This window comes from Chanodichthys erythropterus, chromosome 23 (assembly GCF_024489055.1).
Source record: "Chanodichthys erythropterus isolate Z2021 chromosome 23, ASM2448905v1, whole genome shotgun sequence".
In the NCBI taxonomy this organism is placed as follows: Eukaryota; Metazoa; Chordata; class Actinopteri; order Cypriniformes; family Xenocyprididae; genus Chanodichthys; species Chanodichthys erythropterus.
In genome coordinates, this window is record NC_090243.1 from 30,879,044 (window position 1) to 30,901,997 (window position 22,954).

The 22,954-nt window shown below is 36.5% G+C and overlaps 1 protein-coding gene across 3 annotated transcripts in view; it reads left to right on the plus strand.

The window, feature by feature from the left end:
- Nucleotides 1-22,954, plus strand: part of kmt2ca (lysine (K)-specific methyltransferase 2Ca) — a 157,808-nt gene that overhangs the window by 58,365 nt on the left and 76,489 nt on the right. For all 3 annotated transcript variants that reach the window (XM_067377809.1, XM_067377811.1, XM_067377810.1), the window contains exons 6-11: nucleotides 3,895-4,046; nucleotides 4,130-4,239; nucleotides 14,931-15,093; nucleotides 16,151-16,322; nucleotides 19,040-19,154; nucleotides 22,189-22,364. In XM_067377809.1, coding sequence (XP_067233910.1) covers nucleotides 3,895-4,046; nucleotides 4,130-4,239; nucleotides 14,931-15,093; nucleotides 16,151-16,322; nucleotides 19,040-19,154; nucleotides 22,189-22,364 — 888 coding nt within the window. The remainder of the gene's footprint in view (nucleotides 1-3,894; nucleotides 4,047-4,129; nucleotides 4,240-14,930; nucleotides 15,094-16,150; nucleotides 16,323-19,039; nucleotides 19,155-22,188; nucleotides 22,365-22,954) is intronic.

The window sequence follows — 22,954 nt, forward strand, 5'->3', positions numbered from 1 at the left end:
CACCCCTAATGTGTACATAGGCAGCTAACTGTTAAGGCACCCTCCCAGACATCATGAAAGCTCATTAGTGACTGATTTGGAATGATTCACGTAGGCAGCAGCTTCTCATGGGAGACCAGACTCCAAAATGATTCACATTTTTTTGTTTTTCCCAAGCAAGTTCAGCGCAAACCCCACAGCTGTTTCATTGGTCATGTCAATCCTATTGCTTAATCACTGCTTATTGCTTACATATTGCTTAAATACTAACCTTAACATTAACCCCAGAATAGTGTTTATAACACATCCTGATTGATGGCCTTAATGCTTGTCATGATCAGGTCCATCCATTATATTTCTGAACACTGAACTGAATCCCATGAAGTCTAAACTTTTCTTGACAGGTGACTAAGTGGTTATGTTGACCAAACAAATAAGCTGCAGGTGGGATTTTTACTTGACTGTTTTAGGAAAAAATCACACCAGTTTGGTGTTAGCATGCTGCTAAGCTAACAATGTGATAGTCTGATAAGAATAAAAATCAATAATATACGTTTTTAACTGTTATCAACATTTCTCTCAATTCATTTACCATTTTGGATTATTTTTTTTAAGTTTGTTGCAATGCATTCTTAGGGTGTCTGTTCCACAAAGAATACATGTAATGCTGCCTCTAAGGTTGCAAAATATGTCTAGATATCACTGTGAAATGGACATTGATTTTAGAGGGTAGAGAGAAGAATTTTTTTTTTTTTTTTTTTTAAGTGTATTGGTTTAAGGATAAGTAGTGGTTAAGTGCTTGTGGAAGATGTGTTATTTCAGCTGCTTCCTGAAAGTAGTGATGGTCTGTTTTTGTTTGGCTGGAGGTTGGCATCTTATTCCACCAGAGAGAGTGAACATTTTGGAGAGTGACTTTTGTGCCTTGTTGTGAAAAAAAAACAAGGCATTGCTCCTTCACTGACCATAGCTGATGGGAGGACTTGTATGACTACACTTGTGACTACAGTGATACTTATGACTACAGTGAATTAGTGAGTTGCAGTTTCAGTGGCAGTCCTGAAAGCCAGTGTCAATACCTTTAAATTTGTTTCTGGCTGTGACTGTTAGTGGTGTGAGATAAGGAAGGGTATGACGTGGGTTCTATTTGACTGATTGTATCTGTGATTCCCAAGTCAAAAAGTGTGGACCGGAGGATCCGGTGATTTACAGTATCAAAGGCAGCAGACAGGTCCTGTAGAATAAGGACAGATGATTTGGAGTTTTCTCATGCCAACCAAAGAGGTTCAGCAGGATGTTCTCTGTGGAGTGTCTGCTTTTGAACCCAGACCGGTTGTCAATTAGGTCATTCTGTGAGAGAGAAGCAGAGAGATGAACACAAATCTTTTAAGAGTTTTTTTTTTTTTTTTTTTTTTTTTTAAGAAAAAAAGGGAAACTGGTCTGTAGGTTTCAATTCCTATAAGATTGAATGTTGTTGGCTTTTTTAAGCAGTGGGGTTACCCAAGCCTGCTTGAATGTGCTGGGAAATTTGCCAGTAGTGAGGGATGTGTTGATAATGCGAGTCAGAGTGGGTAGCGATGTTGGTGAGATCTCCTGTAATAGATGCGTGAGGATCTGGTCTAAGGGACAGGTTGTTGGATGGCTGACACAGAGAATTTGGAAACCTCTTTTTCTGTGAAGAGAGGGAAAGAAGAGTAGAATGTGTGTGGGTGATGGTTGGCTGTGGCTAAGTGGTGCAGAGAATTGGTTGCTGATGGTTGCCACCTTATCTGTGAAATAGCTGGCAAAGCTATCAGCAGTCATAGAAGAGATGTGGGGGAGGGAATGGAGAGGTAACCTTACAAACCTGTCTTTTGCCATTGGTCAGAGTCTGTTAGTGCAGTGTGAATTGACCTTAAGGCTGGATCATAATTTAAATTAAAAAATTAAAAAAAAATCTCATAAGTGACTGATTTGGAATGATCTACATTGTCGGCAATTTTATTGAGAAATGGAGCTCCTCACATATACTCAGCTAAATTTGATTGCAGTATAGTTGGACAATGGCATCATAAAATAAGCATACTGTATAAAAAATATAGAGCATAGTGAAACATTGGGTAAAATAGTAATTTTTAACAGATTGTACTGATTATATCAGTACTTTTTAGCATTAAAGTATTAGTTCACTTCTGAATGAAAATTTCCTGATAATTTTCTCACCCCCATGTCATCCAAGATGTTCATGTCTTTCTTTCTTTAGTCGAAAAGAAATTAAGGTTTTTGATGAAAACATTCCAGGATTATTCTCCATATAGTGGACTTCACTGGCCTCCAAACGGTTGAAGGTCAAAATTACAGTTTCAGTGCAGCTTCAAAGGGCTTTAAACGATACCAGACGAGGAATAAGGGTCTTACCTATCAAAACGATCGGCCATTTTCTTAAAAAAAAAAAAAAAAAAATAATAATAATAATAATAAAAAAAAAACTGTATATGCTTTATAAACACAAATGATCGCCTTGCATTCCGCTTTCCGTATTCTTCAAAAAGCTTACACTGTATTTCCTACGCCAACGAACGTGGTGCCAGTTCCGTTTTTCCCGTAAGTAGAATAGGGAAGGCATAGGACATAAAGCGTAAGCTTTTTGAAGAATACGGAAAGTGGAAGCACTTGCAAAGCGATTATTTGTATACATATATATATACATTTGTATTTTTTTTTTTTTTAATGACTGATCGTTTCGCTAGATAAGATCCTTATTCCTCGTCTGATATCGTTTAAAGCCCTTTGAAGCTGCACTGAAACTGTAATTTTGACTTTCAATCGTTTGGAGGCCATTGAAGTCCACTATTAGGAGAATAATCCTGGAATGTTTTCATCAAAAACCTTAATTTCTTTTCGACTGAAGAAAGAAAGACATGGACATCTTGGATGACATGGGGGTGAGAAAATTATCGGAACAATTTTATTTGAAAATGGACTAATCCTTTAAATAAAAGATTTTTAAACAATGTTTATCTCTATCTGTCCTCAATAAAGATACATGTTGCCACACTTTTAAGACTTAAATTTACTGCCTGATATTTGGGAAGGTGTTTACATCGGAATTGCACCTATGATGCCTTACAATTTAAGGATCCACAAAAAATCTGCGGATGACTCCTGTAAGCATATTCCTTTTATAATTAAATTAATTTGTGTTTTTTGTTGTTTTGGATTTTGTATTTAAAAAAAAAAACAAACACACACACACAATTCCAAAGTCAACAATATGAGCCAAGTACATGTAATGGAATCATTTCTAGGAATCAGAACCATAAACTGAATCGAGTTCTCCACAATACCCATCCCTAATGTCGATCCTCCTCTGATGTAAGCCTTTTTAAAGAGGAGGAAGCACACCAAACGGTTTGTTTGTATTTATGCAGATGTTCTGGACAGAAGAGGGATCACATACAGTAGTCTTTCATCCTGTCCCTGCTGCAGCCCACTTCTGGCTGGCCCTCTTCAAACCGGCTCCCTTTTTAAATGTTAATTCCTTTTTTCCGCTTCTCTGAGTCTCTGTAGCTCACTCTCTCAGCGCCACATCCAATAAGCCAGTCATTCCTGCCCCCCACCCCCTTTCCGGCTCTCTCTCGTCCCCTCTCTTTCTCCGTCTCTTTCATACTTTGCCTCTGAACAGCCAGTCCTTGTGTTGGAGCCAAGTATGATAACCCCTTACCTCGCAGTTGCAGGCAGGGCTTCATGGATGTTGCCATTGCAGTGTAGGCTTTATTGAAACATGATTAGGATGCTGACATCTAGAAATAAATTGCCAAGTGTTTGTAATCTGACAAAAGAGTGGGCAACATAGCTGTCACTTTAAAATGTTCTTTCATAACTTGTTCAGTCTCTTTTCAGATGAAGCCTAATGTGTCTGTTCGCTTCTTTCCTCAGGGTCAGCTCTCCAGATAGTGGCCTGCACTCAACCTCTGCTCCTGGTAGTACAGACCCCGCTGCTGAGGAGCCCAGCCGCAAGTTCTGGGATGAAATGGGCCAAATAGGCCTTCCCGATGACATTAATGTTTCGTCTTTATTCGACCCCACTGGTAGGTATACCTACACTAGCGTCAAATTGAATATTTGTGTCTTTCAATGGCTGATGGTGTTTATTATTCTATTGCATCTCCAGGCCAGTGTTGTGCTCACCTGCGCTGTGCTGCCTGGTCAGAAGGTGTATGCCGTGGGGAGGGACAGTCGCTGCTGTATGTGGACAAAGCAATTGACTCAGGGAGCACAGAGGTGAGTGATACCCGCACCAGTGTTTGATGTTTCTGTGGATTTGTCTGCACTTTCAGCTTTAAAATGGTTGTTCCATCAACTTGTACCCTTTTTCAACTGACATACCAGTGCTCAGTCTGGCCCTGTTTCATGTGCATATATCAATGAAAAAGTATTTCTGTTTTGTAAACTTGCTGGTCTCCACCAGTATGTTCGAGGTAGAGGGGTGAGATAATTTCTTCACCAAGTATTCTGATTAAAAGAACTCGAAAACTAGAGCTTTCCAATTACAATAAAAAAATTGAATGATAAAAATATGAAGAGTTCATATGCAAAAGCTGCTAAATGCCACCTCCATCAAAAATGAGATAATGATATTGAGTGAATGCTCTTGGCACATAGTGTACGTTCATCAAATATTTTCGCATCAAATTCACTAAATCCCAGCATCAGCCCATTCAGAAATACCGGTTTGTTGCCAGAGACCACTAAACCCCAAGTCCACAGAAGAACCAATCGGAAGACGCAAATCGAATCGTATGATTTCAAGATGTGTGCATATGAGCAATTCAGTTTCAATTGCCGAGCTGCAAGTTTTTATCATGTTTTGTCCATCGTTATGGTGGCAATAACAGGATTTTGCGAGTAGCAAGTAAACACAACAGTGTTCCTTTTGCTGCTGTAAAACTGACAGAAATGGACGTTTTACCATTTCTTGTTGCCCAAAGAGTTGGACAAAAAGCACACATGGACTTAACTGGCTTTGTAGCAAAAGACAGTCAAATTTGTTAAATATCAATAAATTGACTGAAGTGACATTTTTGAAAATAAGGCATTTCAATAACTAACAACCTTTTCATTGCCATTAACCCTCTGTTTTTTTGTTTGTTTGTTTGTTTGTTGGGGGGGGGGGTTTCCTGATAAAACTTGAGATTTTAAAATGTAAAAAAAAAAGCCCTCAAAAAACATGTTTGCTGTACATGCTTGTAGCTGCTCAATTTGGCCAATAATGATATATATAGTTGATACTACTACTACTACTACTACTACTGCTACTACTACTGCTACTACTACTACTGCTACTGCTACTGCTACTACTACTAATAATAATACTAATAGTAATAATAAGGTAAAACAAATAAAAATAAATAAATAAAAGATGTTGCTTACCAAGTGCACATAAGCATAACAAAATAAACCTCAGAGCACATGCAGAGATGAGTTTCTGCGAATCAAGCTGCTCTGAAACACACAGCACATTTTGATTATTCATGCAGTCCTATTTTGATTATGAAAGTTGAAAGTATGTTCTCAGAACTCTCTTAGTAGTAAATAAGCAAGTAAATAAAGACTGCAGTGTGCTGTTCATAATTGCTTACTTGATTTATATTTCAGGTAAATAAAGACTGCACTGTGTTGTTTTTATTAGAGGGTTTTATAGTAACATAGTCAGTAATGCCATTGTTCATCTCTGTGGACATGTGGGCTGAATTTGGCAGAGCTTCACCGATCCCTCGATCCAGCATTGTTTTAGCGGGAGAACGCTATTAGTAGGGTTTAGTGGGCCCATGTTTGCGCTAGTTTGTATTTTTAAATTTGCAGTCGCAAACTTGAGCTGTAACTTTCCCTGAGAGTAATTTTTGTTGAGGAATGACAAATGCGCTCAATGTTGATTAAGTATTCAGAGTTAATCATGAATGGGGTTATTATTGGCAGTGGAAGAGACTGGAGAGGTTGTGTCGGTCCCCTGGTCTTTAAAATATTTTCTAATTAGGAGTGGAGCAGTTCAGAACTGCCACAGCCGTCTCTCTTGTGCAACTCCACTAATTAACGCAATGCAATGTGGCAGACGCAGGGGCGCGTGGAACCCGGGCAGGGAAAGCACATTAGGAGTAATTAATTTTTATATCAGCTTGTTCTCTTCACCTGGGATCAGATTTTTGTCAAAAACACATCATCTGAGTGTGTGGATATACAAAATACAGTCTCATTTTACACTTTTAGTGTAATTGTGGTCCATGTTTTCTGTGAGATGAGTAATATCTATGTAGACTTTCCTTATGTTTTGGTGTATCTACCTCTGGCACAAAGCAGAAACTGATAATGAGTCAGTGGGGACAGTTGTTCACAAAGTAAATGATTCAGATGATGCCATAACTATACATATCGTGCTAGGTTTTCCACACTTTCTCTATATGCGAGTGCCACAGTGACCATTAGAGCTGTTGCTCTGCAGCTTACCCATTTAGCAGCTTTATTGCCTGCATGTAGAAGCTGTTTGGTAATCCAGTGGACTTTGATTGAAGGTTTTATTACTGTTTGCCAGATAGCAGAGGGGAGAACAGTTTATGACCGGGGTGACTGGGGCCTTTTTTAAGGTAGACCTGGTCTTTTAACACCAAGCCCAGTTGATTTACTGAATGTTTAGCAGTTTAAGGCCAGCCAGTATGCTATTAGCTGTGCAGCTGTTACAATTGGGTGGAATATGCATGCAAATTTGTAGATATTATATTTTGTGTTAAATAAGGATAATTGTTTTATATTTTTTCTTACAATAACTCTGGCGATAGGTTGAATGTTTGAGCTTGACAATTGTCAACACTACCGTTTATCTAGAAATTGAGAAAATGGAATTTTATTTGTCCTTCCCGTCATGCTGTAGAGTGGATCTAAATTGTCACTTTCTCAGTGTCACAATTTTTAGGGATTATTTATTTATGCATTCATTAAATTAACTGTGGGACATGATTAAGCATACAGTTTTAGTTTGGTCACTTAAACCTAAAAAAGAACACTAAAAATAGTTTTTACTACAGTCAGTTGAATATCAATAAAATTAACATCACGGTTTTGATTAAGGTGAAGACCTGTGGGTGGAACATGCCAATATCCCAGTTTTTTAAAGTGGGAAAAAGATTTTAAATCTAACTACTACTCATGCTAGGTTAATCTTTTGTTAAAGAATATTTTGTATAACATATTATCGTATCTCCATATTTCCATTTTATTTTTTGTTTCATAAATCATTACTATTGCTTGCCCTTTACATCTGTTTGTGGTTTTGGCTAGCATTTAACCAATGGAAGTTTTAAAAAGAGCTTGTGACTAAACCCCATAACTCCATTGGATCATCAAACTGTCAGTAAAACATCATAGCTCCACCCCCTCTATTGTGAATGAAGTGCCGCACACAGTTTGGACTGTCTCTGCTTGTTTGCAATTCTAGTGATTTTGGATTAGCCTCACACGAGGGCACCACAAATGTAGTTATTTATGGTCTTAAATGTTAATATTATGTCATATTAATATTAATATTAATATTAATATTGAGTCAGATGATTCATTCCAATATTTCGGGGAACCAGCAAGGAATCTCACCTTGACAATAAAGAACAATCATAGACGATTGTTGACTGAATTAGAATTTTATAATTAAGAGGAAGTTTATCATCTGACCAGTCTGAAGGATTTAGTGAGATTCAGGCAAGTTTGTAGAGCCTCCGATTATCAATACAAGAATGACACGGTTTGCAATAAAAAATGTATTTATTAACAAAAGATATATGAGTCAAATATCACACTCACTAAATACTACAAGGGAAAATGACTGAACTACTTAGAAAAGTGAATCAATAATCAAACAGAAACTACAAACTACAACACAAATGGACATTAACAAAAATGAATGCCAAGTAGATGAGCAACGGATTGGACAAAGCAATGAATGGGTAATTAGCACTCTAAGGGGGAGTCAATTGTGGTCTTTCTGGATGTTGGTGTGAAATAGTAAATAAACATTTACTATGAAAACAGATATGTCTAATGTATCTATCTGTGTACGCTGAGCCTAGATAAACAGTTTATGCACAAATAGCAATCTCATATAGCAACAATCTAATGCCAAGGCCTTTGGGAAAAGGTTTGGTTAGCTTATATTTACATTTCACTTGGTCGGGTGATCAGTCCGGGGATGGTAAAACGTCTTCCACTGGTTTCCCTCCGTTTGCAGAGGGAAAGACTGGATTGCTTTCCAACAATTGCAGAGCTGCACTGAGGGCTGGAGTTCTTATTGTAATCCAGAGAACTGTAGGTCAGATGGTGGTCGATCCGCAGGATCTTCTGCCGGTTGGAGGTACTTGAGTTATGCAGGTCAGGAGCCAAAGTCCTCTGCAGAATCAGTTGGGCTGATTGAATGTCCATGCGGTGAAAGGTTTACTCGCAAGAGTGTCACCTTGGTCGTGCTGTTGTTCTTCCCTCCTCAGGTCAGAAACTCAGAACAAGGGTTTATTCACTCGGGAAAGCTTTTATTCCTTCTCGTTGGGGAGGGGATTACTAATCCCCACCTTTCCTGATGTGGTGATGTGATTGGGTCATAGCATTCCAGGTGTCCGTCCATCACGCCCACCTTTCATCCTGTGGAACTTGTTGATTGTCCCAAAATACACAGTTAAATAAAACAATGTCTTTAGGACCTTGGAAATGCTTTATTTCTATTTCAGACCTTTCTCAAAGTCCTTGCGTCAGTGTTCTGAACTCATAGAGTCCAAACTTGATGTGAATTGGTTGAGGTATCACATTTCTGTCTCAGTGGGTGCAATTGCATTGGCTTTTATTCCAGGTGCGGTTTCCACTGTGTCGGCACAGTTTCCTGGATGAGTAAAAAGACATATAGGACATGTTCCTTACAGTATTCCTGTCCATTTTTGGTGGTTTCATGCCAATATGTTTAGAAATTGTCTTTCTTTTGGAGCATTTCTTTGCTCTTGCTGTGCTCTAGCCAGAACTGGTTTGGTAGCTCTAGGAGTCCATGGCCATTCACAACTTAGACTCAGGCATGGAGGGCTGAGGTGAACAAAGGCAATTCGTGATGAGATTAACCTGTGATCAATGGGCCGTTGATGTAATCTTTCCTACCCTCCACCTTTGGCAGTCCTGATTACAATAGTCATTTAGTTGTCGTTGAGGGCATTATCACACTCTTTTGTCTTAAGGATGTCTGTTGTGAAGCTCTAGTGCCATCATGTCTACTGTTCACTACACAATGCAAGCCTAAATAAAGAACTGGTTCTTTGAATAAGTACAGCATTTTCTTTACTCAAGAAACACTATATATAAAAGCTAATGTTTTGTTGTTTGTCGTCAAGTCATAGCCAGTATGGTCTTAAATAGCCTGTGCAAAGCACTATGTCTTTAATAACATGTTATTTTGGCCAAATGACAAAAAAAACTGAGCACCCAAATAGCTACAGTAAACTTTATAACCTGTAAGTTGATGAAAACCTAATGCCGATGCACTTACTGCATCACATGTGGCTGTTCTAATGACGGACATAACTCGTATATCCAAATCTCTCTGAATTTCGCTGACCAGAAACCTTGTAACTCCCCTTGAGCTTGATTTGGGTAAAATGTTAATAATATAATGACACATGCAAGTGTCTGTTCATATATAAAGCCATAATATCAATTTTGACAAAGTGGTGTTTAATTATTTTAAAAATAGTGTTTTTTCCATTTCCTGAAAAGTACTGTTTTAGGAGATAAAAGATTTATCTCCTACAGCGAGGATACATAATAGTTCTCAACCCAAAGTCCATTATTTTTATTCCACTAATTCTTAAGAAAAAATTAATAATAATTGGACACCAATTTGTACCCTATATGTGGAAAGTGCCAGCTGCCTGAGGGTATTGCCACGATGGCTGCTGAATGAACTGACTTGCTCCAACAAGGACTTTGTTTTGATGTAGGTTTGTCCTGGCTGTGAGACTCACTGAGCTGTGAAATAGTAAAGTTCAGAGAGCTGTGGATGACCTGAACTTCACAGTCCCTTACCCCAGATCGGGAATGGACAACTTCAGTTATAGAGGGACACTGTCCTGCAGAGTTTAGCTCCATCCCTGATCACAGACCAGAACAAGCTAATCAATGTGTTCAGGATTAATAGAAAGCTACAGGAAAGTGAGTTTTTTTTTTTTTTTTTTTTTTTTTTTTTAAATAAATCAGTTTTGGAGCTAAACTCTGCAGGACAGTGGCCCTTTATTTGCACACATATGCTACTGTTGGTGCATCACTCATTTAGATTACAAGACAAAATATGATGATAAGCGATAAGCGAATATGATAAGCGAATATGAAAGGTTACTGTTGTTAATTTTGTCAGCTATTTTAGTCTTAGTCCTGTGTCAAATGTACTTTTTATTTTTATTTTTTCATATTTAGTCCACCTTGTCCTGTTTTTGTTGAATAAATGTCTGGGAATTTTAGTCTAGTTTTAGTCAATGAAAACTCATCACATTTCCATCATGCTGCATAATGGTTAAATTGATAATCACAATTTATTTTGTTCAAAATTATAATCACAGTGATTGTGGTAATTTGAGAAAATTGTTTACATTTCATCTGAATTATTGCACTTTCACCTATAAGCACAAATCAAGAGAATGTCAACTCGTACAATTTTTTACCACATCTTGTTTCCTGATTTATTATAGATGATTTATCAAATAATAGCCTAAATTAACATGCTCTTTACATTATAAAAAGGTGAATTTCTTAATAGGTTGTATAAGTGCATTTATTCAGCAACCACAATTTTTGACAATATAGTCAAAATCCATGTTTGGATTTATGACAGTTCATCACTGAGAAGGTTTGATTGCAGATTTAGTTGAAGCAAACGGCACAAGCGGCTCGTGACAGAACGCAGACTGGCTGAAAGACACTTTCATTTAACCAGAATATCTCATCTCCAGCTTACTTGTTTGAACAGTGTTTTCTGTGTTTTCAGATCATCGGCAGCACTTCTGCAGTGTAGAGAAAGTGTGTGCAGATGGTTGCCAGATTGCAAATATTAGGTTAAACACCAGGCAGAAAATGTATAGTTTTTACCCCAAAAGATCTGATTGGGGGATTTAAACTCTTGATATCTGGCAACCACAAGCATGAAAGCTCACAGAGGCTTGTAAAAAATAATATTATTAGTCTATAATATTTTGTCTCCTCTTTTTATTCAACAAAAATAAGTAGAGATTTTGGTAACTTCTGGAAAAAAAAAAACGTAACGTCATGGAAAAAAAAAGTTGCTGACGAATATTTTTTAGCATAGTTTTCGAAAACGAAATTAACTCTAAAGGTTACAAATAAATTGTACATAAATCCCAGAACATGCTTTAAGTAAATAGGTCAGTAGGTGTTCTTGACTTTAAAGGTAGGAATACACCAATTATGTAGACGGTCTGCCGTTGGGCAGTTTTTGTTTGTGTTCCGCACCGTCAGCTGAAGTTGGTCCTCGTCGGCTTTTTTTCAGCTGATTCGACATGTCAAATCGGCGTCGGAGCTCGTCGGTCCGTCGGGCCATCTGATCATTCTGATTGGCTGGTCAGCTACTGCCACCTGCTGGTACGGAAAGGCATTTCATCTTACGCAGGCGCAGAACGGACCTGCTACTTGGCCGTTGGCCGTCGGTTTGGTGTGTCAGGGCAACTTCGGACCCAGACGCTGCCGACGTGAGCCAACCCCGCAGTCGCCACTAGTTCGTTGGCGTTGGCTTGGTGTGTTCCTGTCTTTAGACAAGAGAACTGTTGATTCGGGTAGAAATGAGTTTCAAATGTGTACAAAAAAACTTCCAGGATTAAGTTCTATTTAGGATCATGTCTAGAAACCATTTCACATGTTATAAACGGAATCCCTGCAGAACTGCCATCCACACACTGACTGACCGAGACACAAACCAGCTGACATTGTGCATAGTACAGCACACTCATCCAACACTTTACTGCATCTTTCATCACTGGCCTGCTCCGTTTGGAATGCTGCCATTATGCCTCTTTGCATATAGGATTTCAAGGAGGGAATGCTGTTCTACTTTATAATAATGTCCTTGGAGTTTTGGCAGCAATAATGGATCAGCTGTAGCTTTTTCACCCCATGAAGAAGATGTCTGGGGTGATGGTTTCATTTGAATACATTATTTGAGGCATGGAATGGAGATGAGATACTCAACACCCAACCAGCCCTGAGAGTGGACATTATGGCCATGGAGCTCTATATGGCTGTCCTTCAGATCCTTCAGAAAAAAAGCATTGTGGGTATATGCTGCTGTCAGCCCCAGTGGACTCACCGCCTGGGCGATAATTGCTTAAAGCTCGGTGTTAAAAGGTATTTGCAGATTGTTGCATTTGGGCCTTAGGCCAAGTGTTTTTAAAGCATGAGAGAGCTAGAGAGACTGCTGACTAGAGAAATTTTTAGTTTAGGGCCGTTTTCTCAGGCCCTAGCGTTCTCTGTTATTCAAAGTGTGAGTGCTTTTTCCATGGTGGTGATTAAATTGTCTGGCCAGTTTTCATCCAAGTCCTTATTTTGAATGGCATTTGCCTTGATCCTGAATGCTTTACTGGATATATCCGAAAAGTTGAAAAAATACACGCTGAAAGAGGGGGAAGTATGTTAGGAGCAAATGGACCTGTGAGAGGAACAGAGTGTTATAACAACCTTGCTGTTCAAGGTTAGGGTTTTGTACCACTCTTACATCAAAAGTCTACTTTAAGAGCGACACAATTAACAGATGGACGTTTTTGCCATTTATGTACCACAGCATTTTTGATACTACACCAAAAAGAAATTTACATTTTATTTTAAAAGATTATTTAAAAAGTCTGATGTTAATATAATACAGATTTAATTAAAAGATAGCATGTGTTTTTCAATGAAGTAAACTACTTTTTCAACTAATTATTCCAATAAACAATCTGTAAACCAAGAGGTGCATGTACCACATGTGCTCTTCACAGAGAATGCAAATAAAGGAACATAGAAGTAGAAAATAAAGACAGCAGTCACATACTTTATATTACTCTAATAAATTAATTAAATTAATTTCTGTTTTGTCAGTAATTGCTTGCCACATAATTTCTTTCCTCCTCCTTGTCGCTAAGGCTTTTTTAAATTTGTTTGTTTGTTCCTTTGAGTCCAACAGTTTGTCTCATTGGTCATTGACCTACACTGGGATAAAAAAAAAAAAAAAAAAAAAAAGTGTGTTTCAGCACAGTTTGAATTTTCACATACCGTGTTAAGGTGTTTAAAGGGATGTGTTGTTTTGTTTCTACTTTTAAATGTCTGCAAATATGTGTGAATGCACCTCAGTGCTATTGTACTCTTTGCTATGCAGTAATTGTTTGTGGCACAGTTCATCTCATGTCTCTATAAGTATAATAATTAGGGCTGTCGATCAAACATGCTATTTAGATTAATTAATTAAGGTGAAAAATAACATGTTACAATTAACAAATTTAATACACTTGACCTGCACCAGACCTACATAGGTCATCTGACATTTCATACAGTTGATTGATGACGGATATGATGCAGGGCAACAACTCACTGCATGATTGAGCCTACAGAATGTAGTTAGAATGTCCCTAAAATTCAAGATATGGGGCAAAATATTCCCTTGTTTGAATTTTTGTCTCATATTTACATCACATGATATTGTTAATCTGTATCACACAGTGAAATATCACACAATTGCTGTTTTTCTGTCCAAAATAGAACAAGTGCAAAAGTGATATTGGCATAACAGTTAAACAATATATATGTATTGTGTTATTTTAGGGTCAATATTGCCTGTTTTGGTCAATTTTCCCAACGAAAATATGTAGACAAAGCAGAACTGTTCGTCTACTAATCTACTAATTTCATATTTCCATAGTAATGAAAGAAAAAAAAAAAAAACATTAAAGGTATAGTTTTCCCAAAGATTAAAATTCAGTTATCATTTACTCACCCTCGTGGTCCAAAAGAGTGTGTGTAATAAATGCAAATGTTGAGTCAAAAATAAATTCTTGCTGAAGCTACTTTTTGTAATGTCTTTTTGATGCTTTATACAATAATGACTTTAAATTATCTTTTTGGGAATACATTCTCAACCAAATTTGCTGTGCAATTAATTTGCAATCAGTTAGATTAAATGCCACATCATGTAATTGATTCGATTTAAAAATTTTAATAGCTTGACAGCCCTAATAATATAGTATAAGTATCACTGAATCACTATACAGAAAATAAAATGTAAATGGATGCATTGCATGAATTAAACAACAAACTAATCTGAGTGCACTTGATGCAGGTTCAGATTAAGAGGGGCTTTTATTCTGATATTGTCTCCATCTCCATTCTTCATCTTCATTAGTTTATTAGTCTTTTTTTTTTTTTTTTTTTTTTTACAGTTTGGTCAAATACATTTTGACAAAATTGTTAAACAAAGAAAGTAAATGGTATACGAAAAATTATTGTAGCATTTTCCTTTCTATTAGAATTACTAGAAAGGAAAACACTGGAATACTTTCTATTATACCATCAGCAATCTGTAAATTAAAAAAATGTTATTATTTAAACACGTCCAGAGATATGTTCATAACGGTAATGGTAAATAACAGGGAAAAAAAAAAAATACTCTAGCAAATGTCTCATTATTAGAGATCTGCGCTACTTAATCTAAAGAAAACCATAAAGAGGGTAAACAAATTATAAATGAAAAAAAGATTATTCCCTTGAGCAGTTTTGGAGCTGTGTAAAAATAGCAGTTGTTCATATTGGCCTGAATTTAGTGTAATCTAAATGAATCTTAACTGTGCATGTCTAATAGTGATTTACAGAGTATTTACTGAACTGAAACTACGCCTCCAATATTTATGCATCTGTATTAACTTTTATAGTGCTGTGCATACTGTAAGCGCCTTGGAGCATCCATAAAGTGCTGTGAGGAGAGCTGTGGGCGCTCCTTTCATTACCCCTGTGCAGCTGCAGCCGGAACCTTCCAGGACATAAAGGCATACACCCTCCTCTGCCCGGATCACATCCAACAAGCCCTCATCCGATGTGAGTTTCTCTGTTACACACATTTCCTTCTGCTGATTTATTGAGAAAATGTTAAGGCTTGTAATTATACATGTTATTATTATTATTATTATTATTATTATTATTATTATTATTTAATTATTCATTACTATATCTTTTGAGACAGAGCTTGATTTGCATTGAAAGCATACTGTAACTGTCAGAGCTAAAAAATGATCTGGTCTGCCCAGTCAGTGAGGTAATGAGAAGAAAACAGAATAGAAACTATTGTGTGTAGCACCTGCTGCTCTGCAGATCCTTCTGAAGGAAACTATCCAACTTTATTTGACAACCGTAAACCTGCAGCTTGTGTGTTAGCACAGCACTGAAACTCATTTCACGTCCAAACTGTTTAGCCAGTCATAACAAGAAGTCAACAAAACATGGTATATGACTATTACAAAAAAAGGGGGAAAAAAACATATGCCATTAGCTATGTTTCCATCCACTTATTTTTATGCGCATTTTGGGTTATCACATAAAAAAATTGGAAACACTTTTACTGAATGAAATTCCTTGATGCGCATCAAAAAAGACGTGACTTTGCGATGGGACGGCATAACTTGATCAACCAGCGGACGGATCTCGTTGCACAGCATCTGAAATGCTGTTTTGGTTATTCTGTAATGCCTGAGCAAAGTCTATCATTAAAGGGGCTCTTGTGATTGCGTTCACAAACACCAGGCATCTGAATGCAATATAACATTACAGCATTTGTTGCGTTTCTTCTGTGCACTCTGAAGTAATTTATATTATTATGTACAGTGACTTTTACTGTAGCAATTCCCATTTTTCTTATTTAGATTTATCAGTAAGTGATGTTTTTGTTCTCTTTAACTCACTGGATGGAAACAGTGGTTTATTCGCAAATGTTTTATGTGATATTCCAAATTTGTGCACAAGTTAAATACGCAACTTTGGATGGAAACATAGCTAATGAAGGACTAAAAGAGCACATCTGTTCATATCATAGTTGCTGCATATAACACATACCATGTGAAGTTTCGAGACTAATTAAATATATTTTGTCTCTTTTCAGCAAAAGATGAGGTGAACTGTCTGGTGTGTGACAGTTCTGGAGACTTACTCGATCAGCTGTTTTGTTGCACATGTGGCCAGCATTACCATGGGGCCTGTCTGGACATCGTAGTTACCCCGCTGAAGAGGGCCGGCTGGCAGTGTCCTGAGTGCAAAGTCTGCCTCACATGCAAGTGAGTATCCAGTTCACCTGGGCATTAATTACTCGTCACAGGTTCAGACTTTTGCAGAATTTGATCACTCATTGTTTAGAAAATTGTGCACTTTTCATTGATAATGGTTTAGGCTACCTCAAGCCACTCTCAGCTCTGTTTTATATGTTTTACTATGTCAAAGTAAGCTATTTTTCTGTGAATATGCAAGACTTCTGATTCACAAGCTTAGTAAATGAGGCCAAAGTTGTTGCTGTTGCTGTTTGAATATTATGACAATTGTGTGTCTATACGGTGCATGTCGTATCTATGCCTTGGACGAAAACATGACGTGACTGATGGGAGATCAATTTCGTCTGATGTCAGACACCTACAAGCTTTCTATATGTGTATATTGTTTTGAGGAGTCAGAGAATATCCATCTTTACAGTGATTTTTTTACAGTGGAGTTTGCAGTGAATGTTTATTCTTGTAACCCTTCATTTGCAGTGTACTTTAAATGGATTGTATTTTGTTTAAACTGTATTCTCTACTGTGATGTGCTGCTGGGTATCAGATACAGTATGGCTGGGAAAGGCAGAACGTGCATCTGTCTTGATCTTTAGGTGAAAATGAATGTAATGGCTCAGCGCAGCTGTAAATATGAGATGACGTTCTCATTTAATGTGGATTTGCATTGGCTGAAAATATAGGACTGGAAATGGATAAATCTCCTGAATGTCACCCTCACCTCCTCTTTGCTCTTTAAATCTGACTTTCTCCTCTCTGATTTACGCACTTAGACACATTTTGGCTCTGAACAGCCACAGTGAAAGTGTTATTGCTCATGGGGAGAATGTAATGGGCTGTTTGTTTGCCTGGGTATATGTAGAATAAGGTTGTATTGGGTTGAGGAGGGGTGGCTGCATTTAACAGTGCCTTTTATTGACTGACGCTGATGTCTTGAGAGTAGATCAGTTGATATAATATTTCATGGTGTTTGACCAATATTGATTTTTAAATCTGTTGCAAAAAAAGTGGAAATTAAATAAACTTCACTAAAATTCACTAAAAATATGGGAAAATAGAAAAATTACATTCTGTATGGAGCAGACTGTCTTTAGATTTTAAAACTGACACAATGGGGAGCAAACCCTTCTGTTAATCAGCTGTTTAAACATCTGCAGATGGTAGTCTCTAATTGGATCATGACAGTTAATTTGATTAAGCCCACTGCCCCAGTTACAAACTTGAATCATCTCAACAGTAGGAGATGGAAATGGAAAAGAACTGATTAAGAAATGACTGGTTCTGATATTTCTCACTGAATTATTATAGCATAACAACAGGAGTAACATGAATTTAAACGATCATCTTGGTTGATAATTGGCATGAATGTATTTAAACTGGAATCATGATTTACACAGTACTCTTCACTCCTCTCAGCCTGGTCAAACACATCTATGCTCCATGTCTAGACTAATAGGGCTTTCTCAGCTCATGCTTGGTGAGGCACACTAAAAAAAAAACAAAAACAAATTTTCCTTCTTTTTTTTTTTAGGTTGGCTTCTAATTGATTTGTGATATGGTGATTTATTGTTTGTGTATTTTACTAGTTTGTGATGTTTGCAAAATTCTGGGCCGAAAATGCAGGATGCACTTGGCCGAAAACTGAAACACAAATTAAAATAAATAATAAATCAACAATCTAATTATTTGAACTTTTTTAATAATCAAAACTCTGTAGTACAAACATTTAAATTGCATCTAAGGCTGTTTTTATATCAACTTTTTAATAACAGAATTGTTTCTACTCCAGTTTGTTGGTGAAATATAAACATGTCGATGACAATAAACTGTAATAACTTATGTTCATGACATATTTGTTCAAACATACATTAAAGGGTTAGTTCACCCAAAAATGTTTACTAACCTTTTAAATAATGAAGACATCACTAACAGGTTAAGTAAAAATATAATACATTTGTAATACAGTCCACCTTGAGTTTATGGAGATTGAATAGCTTTCTTGAGGTAAATGTAACGTTAAAGTGATAGTTCACCTAAAAATGAAAATTCTGTCATTTCATGTCACTCCAAACCCATAAGACAAATCACATGAAGATCTTTTTGATGAAATCTGAGTGATTTCTGTCTTTCCATAGACAGCTACACAACTACCACTTTGATGCTTCAAAAAGTTCATAAAGACATTGGAAAACTAATCCATATGATTTGAGCAGTTTAGTCCAAATTTTCTGAATAGACCTGACATGATATGATGAACAGATTGAATTTAGGCTTTTATTCACATATCAAAATTCATCAACTCACTCATCATTTGTGGTTAACGGAAGCTCAAGCATGTTTGCTTGACGTGCGAGAACCAATGAGGTTCATTCTTGTGTGTAACGCAGCACATTTGAGCTTCTTAGAACTTAACCACTCAATCCACTTAGTAAAAGAATAGGTCATTTTGTTAGTCACTGCCTACTGTGAATGGAATCTGTCCATTCTCGCTCCACATAACTGTACATTAAACATTACATATCTTCTGATTGGCTAAAAACTCTTTCACAATGAATAGGCAGAGATCTTTTTACTGAAACTTGCCTAACTTGCCACTAGCTACAAACAAACAGTTAACAGTGTAATGGGTCAGTATGTCTTATTTGCAAAAGCCCCTAACCCTGTATCTGAAATCACCCTCTGTGGGATCTTTAAACTGTAGTATCCTTTTTTCCCTGTCTGGTCTACAGGAACCCAGGGGAAGACAGCAAGATGCTGGTGTGTGACATGTGTGATAAAGGGTATCATACATTCTGCCTGCAGCCAGTCATGGACACAATACCCACCAATGGCTGGAGGTGCAAGGTAAGCTTGTGTTTCTGTATGGACTACAAACAGCATTGTGACAGTGATGTTGGCCTGCTGTGAGAAGAGAGACACAGTGCTTTCACTTCCATTTTGAGCCTATAACACACAACCCACACACTTTTTTGTGTGTGTTTATGGACTATGGGATTGAAGAGTGCATTGTTTTTCATCTCACCCAGCATACTGTAAATTCCCTCTGGAATGTTGCTGGAGCTTGATTTAATCACCAAGATGAATTCATTACCTTAGATTAATTATTCCTAATGTGCATGCTGTACTAGATGCAGTTCTCCTGTACCCTCACTTATGGTATTGTCTAACTTTGTAGAGCTGTGAGTGATTTGTGGGATAGATGTTCATCTCCACTACAAAAGCCTTGTATTTTTCCCTGTTTATTTTCTCTATAAGGATTTTTAATAATAAATCAAAATCAAACCAATTAGCTTCCAGATGAATCAGAATATAAAACCAAAAAAAATATTTGACATGTAATTGAATCAGAATGTGCAATACAAACCACTTGACTCTATGCCATTGAAAGTGTAAAAAGAAAAACTAATTTTATGCATTTTAAGTCGTGCTGTCAACATTAACGCGTTAATGCATGCGATTAATGCCGGCGATACCACCTCGTTTTTTTTTTCTTACCATTGTGAAAGAGACTCAAAATACTCAGTCAATGTTGCACATACAATTAAGAGTTATACACCATTTTAATCTTTAATATCCTCAGACCCTAGAGGGTTAATAATGATTAATCTATATTTAATTTAGGCTATAAATTATGCATTGCAGACTGTTTGGTAACTTCATTCAATTTCCTATCGGTTAGACAGGTAAGGGCACAGATCTTCACTTAAATTAAAAGTTGTTATATTTTTGAACCCTAATAAATGTAAGTTAAAAAAAAAAAAAATATATATATATATATATATATATATAATGTTAACACTAATGTTGAATGGCTATAATTCATGGTTAAAATTGGGGGAAAAATCAATTTCATCGACACATCAGTAGCAGTATTAGTATCAGTGATACTGACCTTCATTAAAAGATGCCATAAAACAAGTATTTAAAATATACTGTCTTTTATGTTTTCTTTCTTTTTTTCTTTTTTTTTTAATTTGGAGATTAACTGTGAAATTATTACATTATAAAATATTAAAAACATAAAAAATCCAGTGTATTTAATTGTAATTAATCGTGATTAATCACAGAAAAAAAAAGTGTTATTAATCAAGTTTTTTTTTTTTTTTTTTTTTTTTTAATCGATTGACAGCACTAATTTTAAGTAATAATGCAAATATTCAGGTTGTTTGGGACTGTATCAAAACCGCCTTAAGATAGTCAAATGCCCTATGAAGTGCACTTATCGGAGTACCCTTTGTTTCTGTGTTGACTGATATGTCCTCCCTATATGCCCAGAAATAGCATGAAGTCAGCCAATCAAATTGGAGCTTACATTTTTAAGAAAGAGCTTTTTTACTTTTTGTGTGGTATGCAACAGATGGTCCATGATCTGTGAGTATGCCATCTGAGGCTGAGACCACACAATACTTTCTAAATTGAGTTAGATTGTTAGTAGACCCTTAAATATCTAGCATATCTGAAAGAATATAAAAGCTGAATCAAATCCCACACAGATCCCTCTCAGACTCCACTTTGTGGAGGCGGCCAAGAAGCCCCACCTGTCATTCAGGACTCCACACAGGAGTCTGCCCATCATCAGAGGCTTGACAGGGCTTGGATTTCCCGCTAAGGGTCTGTGGGTGGTTATTAGAGTTGATACTTGCCCCTCTTAAGCTGGCTGAAATTCTGCTTTTGATGAGCTTGAAGTGCCTTTTATTTATGATGTTTTTTAATTGACATGGGATTTTCTGGTGCTTTACTGCTATTGAGTGCTGATGTAGACTGATGAACATGATTTTGAGGATTTATTGAGTAGTAATTATGCTGGATCTCAATCCAAATTGATTTAAGAGAGCTTATAAAGTATGCAATTGTTAAGTTCAAGTGTCATTGTTCTGAAACGAGTTGTCATCTAACATTTTCTTTAACCATTTGTTTTGATGTTTTAAGTTGGTCTCTTATAAAGCGATAGGGATGAAGCAATAGTATTGCAATAGTAGAATTTGTAATACTGTTTACACCACATTTATGTATATTTGCAATCACTTGGCAGGACTGCTTTACATTTATGTACAGTTTATTTAAACATGAAATAGTGTGATAATAGAGTAACACATGTCTGAAACAAATTTATACTCTGATGTTCCAAAGTTTGAAATCAGTAAGATTTGTTACTTTGACAGAAATTTGTATTTTATTCAGAAAGGATGCATTAAATTGATCAAAAGTAAGAGTAAAGACGTTTGCAATGTAAAAAAAAAAAAAAAAAAAGGAAATGAATACTGTTCTTTTGAACTTTCTGTTCATTAAAGAATCTTGAGGGGGAAAAATGTATTACAGTTTCCACAAAATGTTTCAACATTGATAATAATAATAAATGTTTCTTGAGTACCAGATCAGCTTTCTAGAATGATTTATGAAGAATCGTGTGACATTGGACACTGGTGTAATGATGCTGATAATTCAGCTGTACCATCACCATAATAAAAATACATTTTAAAATATATTTAAATGGAAAACAGTTATTCTAAATTGTAATAATATTTCAAAATTTTACTCAAATAAATGTGCCTCTTTGAGGATAAGCAACTTCTTTAAAAAACTAATGTTTTTTTTTTTTTTGGTCTTCTCAGAAAAAAAACAATGTAAATATTGCTACTATGAAAATAAAAATTGCTCATAACATTTTATTTACTAAAATTACTCCATAAGAACACTTGCAATGCATCAAACCTTAATTTAATCAACTGGGATTTGATTGGGTCATAAAAGTTAGGTTGTAATATAATTGGTTATTAATATTGTAATGTGCACTTATGAATCGTGCTCAATGAGAACAGGAGTGGAAATGATCATGCATTAGAGGATGTTGGACTGAATTGAACATTGTGTTTTGCAGAACTGCCGGACGTGTGCTCAGTGTGGCATTAGGCCTAACGGTCAGTGGTCATCTAATGGAGTAATGTGTGAAGGATGTCAACAGCAGCATGATTCAGCACAGCTCTGCCTCATCTGTGGACAGAATCAGGACTCTGGCAGCCCTACGGACAAACACTCATGCTGCACATGTAAGAGGTAAGACATGGGACTCCTTCAGCTATGACAATATCACGCAGTCTCGAGTGACCTATTACTTTAATGAATCGGTTTCTGCATAATAACAATAGGATGCAAATTATCATTAAAATGCTATTTTATTAAGAAAATTCATCAAGTGTCATCCTTCAGCATTTGAGTGTTTGGCTTCTAAATGTCAGTTGAATTTCAATAGATTCCTGCTCTCAGCAGGCAGTAATTCACACAAAACACATTGTGATTGACACAAATGTTTAGACTCATTACAAGTGAACCTGTGTGTAATGTAGTTTGGGTTGTATTTGACTAGCATCTTCAATGACATTAATGTTTTAGAGTTGTATTACTGCACTCTTAAAAACAAACAAAAAACACACTGTTAAATGGTTAGTTCACCCAAAAATGAAAATTCAGTCATTTACTACTCACCCTCATGTCGTTCCAAACCCGTAAGACCTTTGTTCATCTTTGGAACACAAATTAAGATATTTTTGATAAAATCTGATGGCTCAGTGAGGCCTCCACTGACAGCAAGATAATTAAGACTTTCAGATGCCCAGAAAGGTACTAAAGACAAGGTACTTAAAACA